General features: G+C 54.3%; 3 protein-coding genes across 3 annotated transcripts; 2 read left to right on the forward strand and 1 right to left on the reverse strand.

Moving 5' to 3' along the window:
* Positions 1–1070: 1070 nt before the first annotated feature.
* J4E92_006439 (uncharacterized protein) lies at positions 1071–3248 on the reverse strand (the record flags this gene model as incomplete). The annotated part of the gene is given in 2 exon segments (XM_051497807.1): positions 1071–3230; positions 3243–3248. The coding sequence occupies 2 exon segments, from the start codon at positions 3246–3248 to the stop codon at positions 1071–1073; spliced, it is 2166 nt and encodes a 721-aa protein (XP_051352454.1).
* Positions 3249–4075: 827 nt separating this feature from the next.
* On the forward strand, positions 4076–6357 carry J4E92_006440 (uncharacterized protein; the record flags this gene model as incomplete). Its single annotated transcript, XM_051497808.1, has 2 exons — positions 4076–4582; positions 4633–6357. 2 exons carry the CDS (start codon positions 4076–4078, stop codon positions 6355–6357), a joined length of 2232 nt encoding a protein of 743 aa, XP_051352455.1.
* A 604-nt stretch (positions 6358–6961) lies between these two features.
* Positions 6962–8514, forward strand: J4E92_006441 (uncharacterized protein; the record flags this gene model as incomplete). The annotated part of the gene is made up of 4 exons (XM_051497809.1): positions 6962–7169; positions 7272–7468; positions 7523–7837; positions 7885–8514. 4 exons carry the CDS (start codon positions 6962–6964, stop codon positions 8512–8514), a joined length of 1350 nt encoding a protein of 449 aa, XP_051352456.1.
* Positions 8515–9369: the final 855 nt, after the last annotated feature.

The raw sequence follows: 9369 nt of genomic DNA on the forward strand, positions 1-9369 counted from the left end.
CGCTTAGCCCTGTCACTTTCGGTTCATTCTTCACCTTCGGTTGCAGCATCCGAAATGCGAGCTGCGCGCGCCGATTGCAGATTGGGTATATGGAAGACACTTTGTACCTGCGTCTCGCGTGCGTGCGTGAGCGATGATGTCGGTCCTGCGCGTTCCTGCATTGGAACAATCTATACTTCTGCTCGATTGGGTGAGTTGGGTAGGATGGAGAAGGTAAGTGGGTGTGCTGCGTATATCGACGACAGTGGATATGGATGGAGTTGGGCGAAGGTGTGGTCATGGTGGATCTGGACTAGACGGTGGGCATTCTTGTAGAGGGTAATATCGACAAGTTGGTGATGTGGTATATGCCCCGGACGGGAGATATTAGGCGAGCAAGGGATGGGGAGAGTTGGGGTTAATATAGTTGCGGTTGTATACATGCATGTGTGAGGGGCTGGTGTGGCATCGGTTGTCGCGTGCGCTTCTTTGACATTTCGATGATGAGATTACTACGTGTGGATGATGACGTGCATAGATTCGATATTTCGTTCGCAGAGACGAAATGAGTACAGTATGCAGGTACAGACGGCGCACAACTCCGATGCGTATCACAAGCAGTAGAACTTTTGAATGATGGTATTGCTAGGATATATCCGCTTCAGTAAACAGCACAGACGCCTTGCTTTCAATACGCATTACATGTCGCCAAAGCAGCGACCTCACAACATCAAACGCCAAAGTAAAAGTCCACCCAAAAATGCTGTGGTATCAAAAAAGGATAAGGAAAAACGGATAATACTCTGCCGAAGCAAAGAACGTATATCAATGCTAAGCTCATGGCTCACCACCTAACCCAGAACGCCATATATGCTCGAGATAAGAGTCAAGGAGATGGATGCCTTGCTACGGCGCCACGGATTCTTCGACGGTGAGGAGCTAACTCGCCATATCGCGATCGAATTGGCAGTCGGAGCAAGTCCAGTCGCGTGGTTTGTGGGTTGGATTCGTTAAGTGGGTGACCTGTTGGACGCATGCCCAGTGGAAGATTTGTCGTACGCAGTCCTGTTGAGATGTTAGTTGACAGAATTCTAGACGCAGAGTCTGGGATTTGCAATACTTACGGTATCATTACAGGTGATGATACCCGATCCTGGTGTCGCCGATGCATCTTGGCCACAGTAACATAAGCCGTATGGTGGGTCGTCATCCTCATCTTGAGGTGTATCCAATGGTTGTTCGGGTACGTGTGGCGGTGCTTCGCTCATGTCCACATCGCCATCAGGGTCTGGGGTGGTAGGAGTTATGTAGCCATTGAGTGCTCGGTGGTACGACCTGTCAATATCGCCTAAAACGTCGGCAAGATCGTCATCAAAGGAGTCGTCAAAAGCTGATGATTTTGCTTTCCCCTTCCCTTTCCTGTCTCTTTTCGGCGCAGATCTTGTATGCACTCTCAGTCCAGCCGAGCCAACAGACGTTTCCTGGTTTTCAACGTCGAGTTGTTCTAAACGCTGAGATAACTCATTGGCTTCATGAATGTTTGTTTCCTGGTCGTTGACTACCTCCAAGGCCTTCTCATGTACCTCCTTCGAGATGATATCTTCCTCTACCAACTCATCCAGCTTCTTCGTGAATTCGCTCATAACGTTTTCCCGCCATATCCGTACACCACATTCTCGTGCAAACCGAACGATGGCGTCTCCAACATGTATGTCTGATTGCAGGCTCTCTTCGTGCATAAAGTCATCGAAGAGTTTTATGAACCGTCTGGCAGATTCTGATAAGTTTGCTTTGTCGATTTCTGCGTGCTTCCAGCGATACAGCCATTCTTCATCCAGCTCGTCATCGCTCTCACTGATCTCTTCGCCAGGCTGAAGAGGTCTTCTGCTGAGTGATCGGAAGAAAGTGATACCTTTCGGAGGCTGCGGTACAATGAACTTCTTCTTCTCCCTTTCTGGCCTAGACTGCACTTGGTCTGGAGGTTTACGTATCCTGGGTGCAGGCGCGACTTGCTGACCACTTGGGGCAAGTTTCGATCTCGCGTTTCTGGTAGCTTTCCCAAGTCTCGCAGCTCTTTCAAACTCGTTATCGCCTGCCAAGAATCTTCGTCTGTCGAAGGGTTTGGGTGGTGCAAGTACGCGCACATCGTAAGGTTCGTCAGCGTTGTCGCTTGCACGTTGACGCTGATCTGTTCTGTAATTCGCCACTTCGCTCTCGAATCGCCAGTGCTCCACCCCGTGCTCGTCGACCTGCTCAAGGAAGACCTGGTAATCGAAATAGTCGTGCCAACTTATCAGGTGCATCTTAAGATCGTCGATGTCAGTGGTTTTTCTCTTCGAACAATGCGGACACATGAGCTCTGATCGTTCAAGAGTATCATTCCCGTACACAAATGTGAGTTTGTAGCGCGGTTCCATGTCGAGAGGTGGTGTAGGATATGAGCTGGGAGGCTGCATAGAGCTTTTCAGGTGACGGTTGTAGCTCGTCAAGACCGAGTCTCTTTTGAGTGGGATCCAATGCATACTGACTTCTAGCCCGATACCGAGCTGTTTCCCAGACGCTTTCAGTGGTAAGGTTATCCTTCCCTGTGGCACATCGAAGATGTTCCCATACGACGTTGAAAGACGAGCTGATGCATCTGAGCTTTTGACGCCCATGAAATCGTATAGGTCCTTGACGTTGTCGTGGGTTTCGAAGTTGATACTCAGCATGATCATGTGAATATCGTTATCATCGATTTTGGTGGGATCAGTGTACCAACTTTCGCGATCAATGGCAATGGGCTCCACTTCGATTGAAGCTTCTTTTTCTGATCTATCGAATCCTCGCAGTGTTGCTTCCTGATCTGGAGGATTCTTGCAGGTGGGCATGGTCGACGATGAAACGATTGACGTTTTGATGGAGGTCGTTAATCGTAAGATATTCCGCACTTTCCGCGCTGGATCATTCGATCGACCATTCTGAGAAGCTTCTGGGGCGTTCAGCGGCCGGATACTGTGCACCTCAAGAACGAAGGATCCCCCAGATTTTTCTGCTGAGATCATATCGTCTAGTAGATCCCAGGATGGAGGTTGCCACTGGGAGCGAAAGCGGGGTCCTGTCTGTGAGTACTGATCTTCGCTTTGGCTATGCGAGAGGCCCTGCTGCACTTGTTTCCGGTTTCGCTCCAGGAACGGTAATCTCTTCGTCTTGTACAGGTAGTCGTAGAAGATGATGTTGCCGAAAAACCTGTCTCGCCGTTCTAGCATGCTCTGCCAGTGCACATGCATGTTAGAGGATGTCTCATCTGTTGAGAAACTATGGTTCTTACAGAATTGATTGGTTGCTCAGTTGCATCCTACAGCAACCGAGAATGTGTAGTGAGAGCGCACATTTGGTGTGGCCAGGTGAGAGAGGATGGAGTTTGCTGCGGTCCTGCGCGGCTGTTCAGAGCGGCGTTGCGGATGGAGATTGGGCGCCGAAGTGAAGATCGCGAGAAAGCAGGGTTGTTGTTGTTTCTAGCGGTCTGACGCCCCTGGCCTGCGTGCGTCTGTTCCGCGATATAACCAGACGCGCAACAATTACGCCAATTGCTCTTTTTGCTTTGGAATTGGTCGACAAAGAGTTGAATGTCTTGTGTTGATGGGGTTCGTGTTTGTTGTTTCGCAGAGGTTTGTGGCGCGCGACGGCTACCAGGGACGACGCGATTACGCACAAGCAGACAGCGCTCAGCCGGCGAGATGCTGAATCGCAACTATCTGCGAGCCTTACCGTGCAGCAATGCGAACACGACGGACACCCCACACTCCTGACGGGTGTGTGCAGGCAAAGGTGTGTTGTGGCATGTGTCACGTGCACGGGCGTTGCGGCTAAGCCGCATCGGCTGGCGGATCCCGGATGATCTCATTGATCCTCTTACCTCCGAAGGCCGCATGCATCGACATTTCACTATCGCAACACTCACTCTCAGTCCTCACACTTCTGACTCACACTTTGGCCTGCTCCATGCACCTCCGCGACTGCTTTCGAGGGCTTAGGAGCCCCTTATAGGCAGGACTCACGGCCAATCAGTCTGCGAGCTGGCCCCCCATAGTCACTGGACCCTACCTTGTGCGACATGGCGGTCACACTGAAGCGCAAACGCGGCGCGGTCTCGTATAAAGAGCCGAGCAGCGACGAAGATCTCTCCGAAGGCTCCGGCTATGAGCAGACGACCAGGAAGCGCACTGTCTCTACTCGACGATCAACTCGCCGCCCACCAGCCGACGATGAAGCCGCCAGCGAAAGCGATCACTCTCCGCCAGAACCTGCCCCTATCAGGCAGCAACGCGGCTCACGCAGCTCACGGATTCGAGGAGCCCCACGGGTATCATACAAAGATGTCAGCTCAGACGAGGAAGACGAAGAGGACCCCGATGCCGACTTCGAGCTGGAGGATGAGCGCGTCATGACAGTGAGAACAAGGTCGCGCCCAGTTGCAGCGCCATCACCACGGCCAGAGAAGACAGGAGGCGCCAAGAGGAGTAGATCGCGAAGGAAAGCTGTCATAGGCGCACCACTGAAGCCAAACAAGGAGGCTCAAGTCGAGCGCAAGACGACTATCCCCTCTGATGGACACAAGCCGGTATGTGTCGTGCATCTAATGGAAAGACCCATGCTAACCTTCATGTTCAGGCCTGGGCTTCCCTACCATATCACGTACTCCTCCAGATATTCGTGTACGCCTCCCACCCGCTCCACGACGAGAACATGAAGCCTACCGCATCGATACCGTGGCTTGTGCAGATGGCCAGGATGTGCTCAACGTTCACAAAACCGGCTCTGACGGCTCTGTACCGTAACCCGCCCATATTCGCCATGAGACAGACGCGCAAAGACCTCGTTCACCATCTGATTACTCCTCCACCAGGGGCCCATGATGACTATCGGGTCATGGTCAAAAGATTGGAGCTGGATGCTACACAGATGACTGCTTTGACGGATCACGCAAACAGCGCTGCCGACCTCGCGGCCCTGGTCCGGTCACTGACGACACTGCGGGAAATCGACATCTTTGATCCTATGGACCGGCCACCCTTTCGCCCGCGGCTTAGGCGACTTCGGCGCTGGGTATATCCTGCCGAGCTCTTTGATGCACTTCGCCAGACTAGCCTCCGCTTGCGAGGTTGGCGTTGGAACAGTACTTTCTGTAGTCAAGGACCTCTATGGATGAAGACCATCCACGAAGGAACCGCATTTCAGAGTCTCCTCGATGTGTCCCTCGTCAAGTTCCACCCCGAAGTTGTTCGCGAGGACCCGGAAGAGGATGACGGTCGACCTACAGTAGAAGAACTGCTGGCATCTGCGCTGGCTGTGCTCCCTAATCTCAGAAGCTTATCCTTTGAGACTTGTGGTGTTGTCAGCGGGCGTCTGCTTCCATTATTGCCCACTGATCTCACCAGTCTCAGCATCATCAACTGCGGCGAGCTACTCTCTGATGCATTTCAGGCTTTTCTGGCCACACATGGCTCTCACCTCGAGGAGCTAACCCTCAATCATAACCAGGCTCTAGACATGTCATTCCTAGTCGACTTGAAGCGTTCTTGCCCTAAGCTCGAGGTCCTCAGAATGGATGCTACCTACTACAGCTCTCTTGTCATGTCCTCGGATAACGAGCCTCTCTACGAGACGCTTCTTGGCGAGAACGAAATGCCTACCTGGCCAACATCACTCCGTACCCTTGACTGCCAGTACTTGCGGAACTGGAATTCGAAGTCTGCGGACAACTTCTTCAGCTCGCTTATAAACTCTGCTGAAGAATTGCCCCGGCTTCAGGAGATTACTATCATCGCAATGGTGGACACCGACTGGCGGCAGAGAGCCGAGTTCAGACAGAAGTGGACTGCCAAGTTCAGAAAGGTCTTTGCCAGAAAGTGGGAAACACCTGATCCCAGTCTTGCGTCTCTCAGAGCCTTTAGAGAATGGAAGGCTCGCGGCGACGACGGGGACAAGGTGGACTCTTTCATTGAAGGCGTCTCTGAAGAAATGGCAGAGAAGGCTGACCCGGTCATGGCAGACGACGCCGATGGTAGCGAAAGTGACGTTCCTCTGGTACCGTCACGCGTGCAGAAGCAGGATGAAGGCTGGGGTTCGAAGCGTCTTCGTTCTCGCTCAAAAGCAGCTCTAAGCTACGATGAGGAGTCCAACGAAGAGGCTGCCTCGGAGGAGGAGGCGGCTTCAGATGAAGAAGAGCCTTTTGTGCAAGGTCGATGCCACACCGTCATTTTCCGCATCGACAACTTCCGTCCACGCGAGGAAATCTTCAACGAGGCCGACTTCCTTGACGCAGAGCCCAGTGGTGATGAGGAGTGGAACGGCAACGATAACGAAAATGACGATGGAGGCGGGTATGCGTGGTGATCCACTTTCATTAAGGAGTAATCTTGGGTGTTTGGGTTTCAGGTGCGGGTATGACGTCTTGTACAGATATGACAGGCGTCGGGCTTTGGGGTTCATGCTCGGATCAAGACAGGAACTATGCATTAGGGAGGCGTTTATGTGGTTGGTTATTGAGATATCCGTGTGTTAGTATTGGGTTGCATCGGGCGCAACGGTCGGGCTCTGGGAACCGTTTGGCAGCTGTCTCAGCCACATGTAGAAGCCAGCCATGCCAAGCGATCATCGGGTTTGCCGTGTGAATGTGATTAGCTTGTTTGTGATCGCAGCGATGCAAGGCAGCTGAAGAAACACATTCGCGCGCGAGACATGCGTCACTCGAGTGACTGCGCAAGTGCACAGCCTCGCAGAGCGTCCCAGCATCCTGGCCAATCCCCACCATGACCGCTAACAAGGACCACCCGCCCATTGCTGCTCGCACTCCTGTCATATAACCGCTGGCTGCGATGTGTTGATATTTCCGGCCGCCTCTCTTCCTATACTGATTCTCTCTTATATTCTTCCTTCCTCCCTTCCTATCGCATCCCCCCTTTGTACCCCGCCATCCCCTGCTCTCCACACCAACGACATGGCGGTACCCACACCTCCCATCCCGCCTGTCTCGCCAGACTCGGGCCCTACCGACCCTACGCTTCCCAAGCTGCCCGCTGGCTGGATAGCGCAGTGGGATAACTCGTACGTCTCTCTCCCAGGCATAACAGAAGACACGCTGGCTGCCCCGCCTTCGCACCGCATGCCCCGCGACACAAAACTGACATACACCACAGATCCCGAAAGTATTACTGTACGTAGCCTTGACCGCATCATCGCGCGATTTATCTCTCCAACCACGCCTCGACCCGCGAACGAAGCAAAACATACTAACACGACGGCGATAGATGTTCAGATCAGCACCGGCGTCTCGCAATGGGAACTGCCCACGAGCGAAGCGCCCGTCGGCGGCTCCTCGTCCCACAGCACACCCGCGCAACAGACGAACCCATACAACGTCCCCGGCACCTCAGGCCCCGATGCAGGCGACGGACAAAGAGGCATGGGCGACGGCCCGACTGGCGACAGGGCAGGTGGATTGGGTGTACGCGACATGCTACTTGGGCATCAATCGGGCGCTGGCTGACAATGGGAATAGGGCTTTGCGATGAACGCGCTCATGGGCAACAAGCAAAGTAATAGTGGACATGGCGGCGGTGGCTCGGGAAACCTCGTCGGTCAACTCGCTGGATCGTTCCTCGGAGGTGGGAAACAACATGGTGGTTCTTCTGGGGGTCACTCTGGTGGTGGTGGTGCGGGACAGCTTGTTGGACAGCTTGCTAGTGGCCTGCTAGGTGGTGGGAAGCAGCATGGAAGTTCTGGAGGTCAGCATAGTGGCAGCGCTGGCCACGCATCGAGCGGTGGTGGTGGTCTTGGAGGCATGCTTGGAAGCGTGCTTGGTGGAGGATCATCGGTATGGACATGAGCCTCGACTCAAAGAAAGGCGCTGACAACATCTAGCACAACAAGCCCAACAACGGCGACTACGGCTACTCCGGTGCCTCGTCAGGCGGCACCTACACCGGCACCGCGCCGCCAACGTCCTACAACCCCAGCGCTCAAGGCGGTCAATACGGCGGCGGCGCTCCAAGCCACGGTTACTCCTCTCCCGGTCCTGGACAACAATACGGTCAGGGTCAAGCCCACGGAGGCTACGGCGGACAACACTCTCCGCCCCAGCAGCAACAGCACGGCCAACACGGCCAGCACCAAAGCTACGGCTCGCAAGCTGGATTCGGTGGACAGTCAGGATACGGTGGCCCAGCACCAGGCTACGGTCAAGGACCACCGGCAGGCGGTCCACCAGGCGGCTACGGACAACAAGGTATAAACAATGCATCCGCGAAAGGGAAAGACGTAAGAACTAACATTCATCTAGCTGGCTACGGCGGTCCGGCATACGGCGCACCAACCGGTCCCTACGGCGGCGCCGCAAACTACGATAACCACCAGCACAACCAGTACGGCGGTGCTCCCACGCACGCCAACCAATACGGAGGCGGCCAGCAGTATCCTCCTCCACCTGGTGGCCATCAGGCTGGGTACGGAGGCCCGCCGAGTCATCACACTCCTCAGCCGGGTTGGCAGTAAACCTCTTCGCCCTCGATCGGCCGAATCGTTGCGCGGTACTTGGATCAAGGATACATGGTCTTGGTTAGATTGCGGTATAGCGGTATGGCGATGAGAGAAGAACGGATGATGTTCAGTGTTTTGAACATCGTGTCTTGGTCTTGCTAGAGATACCTTTCTGAACTGTGTAGATTGAATAATCTTTGTTCTCTTCCTCAGTTCTGCCTTTTGTTCTTCTGGTGATCTGGCATAGCAGTGTTCGTGGCTCTTTGGCATCGGGGCTCATCTTGATGGGTAGGTCTGGTCGTAATCTCGATATCGATCGTGGCCTGATTCTTCCTACGTCGTTTTCCCTCGCTTGACTGATATCTGTGTAGTACGAGGGCCGGTAAATGCGCGTGTCTGGGGCGTATCGAGGACTGGCAATCCGACATGTCTCTTTTATCAACCGCGCCGGTTGCCCTCTTTCCCTCAGCTCTCCCCGAAACTTTCCACATAGCCGTCGCTGCGCACCACCATGCCCATTCAACTCGTACATGCCATATTCCTCACCCAAACAAATCCCCTCCATCCCCACTCCCACTCCCACCCAAACACCCCAACACACCCCCCTCCCCCACAACCCTCCACGCAACACCCACCCTCCCCTGCCCTTGTCCCACCCCTTGTTCAACCCCAGGCACCTCATCCCCCTCACAACTCCCCACCCACCCACTCAAACTCGCCCGGAACCCACGCGCGTCCTGCCGCGGAATCCGCACCCACACTTCCCGTCCGTGTATCTTGAGTGTGTCGATGGGGATCGCCGTGCCGGTGGTACCGAGATAGGCGCGTAGGGGGCTGGTGAGGAGCGTTGAGGTTAGGAGGGGGGAGAGG

This window comes from Alternaria infectoria, assembly GCF_024043175.1.
Source record: "Alternaria infectoria strain BMP 0036 chromosome Unknown scaffold_9, whole genome shotgun sequence".
Taxonomy (NCBI): Eukaryota; Fungi; Ascomycota; class Dothideomycetes; order Pleosporales; family Pleosporaceae; genus Alternaria; species Alternaria infectoria.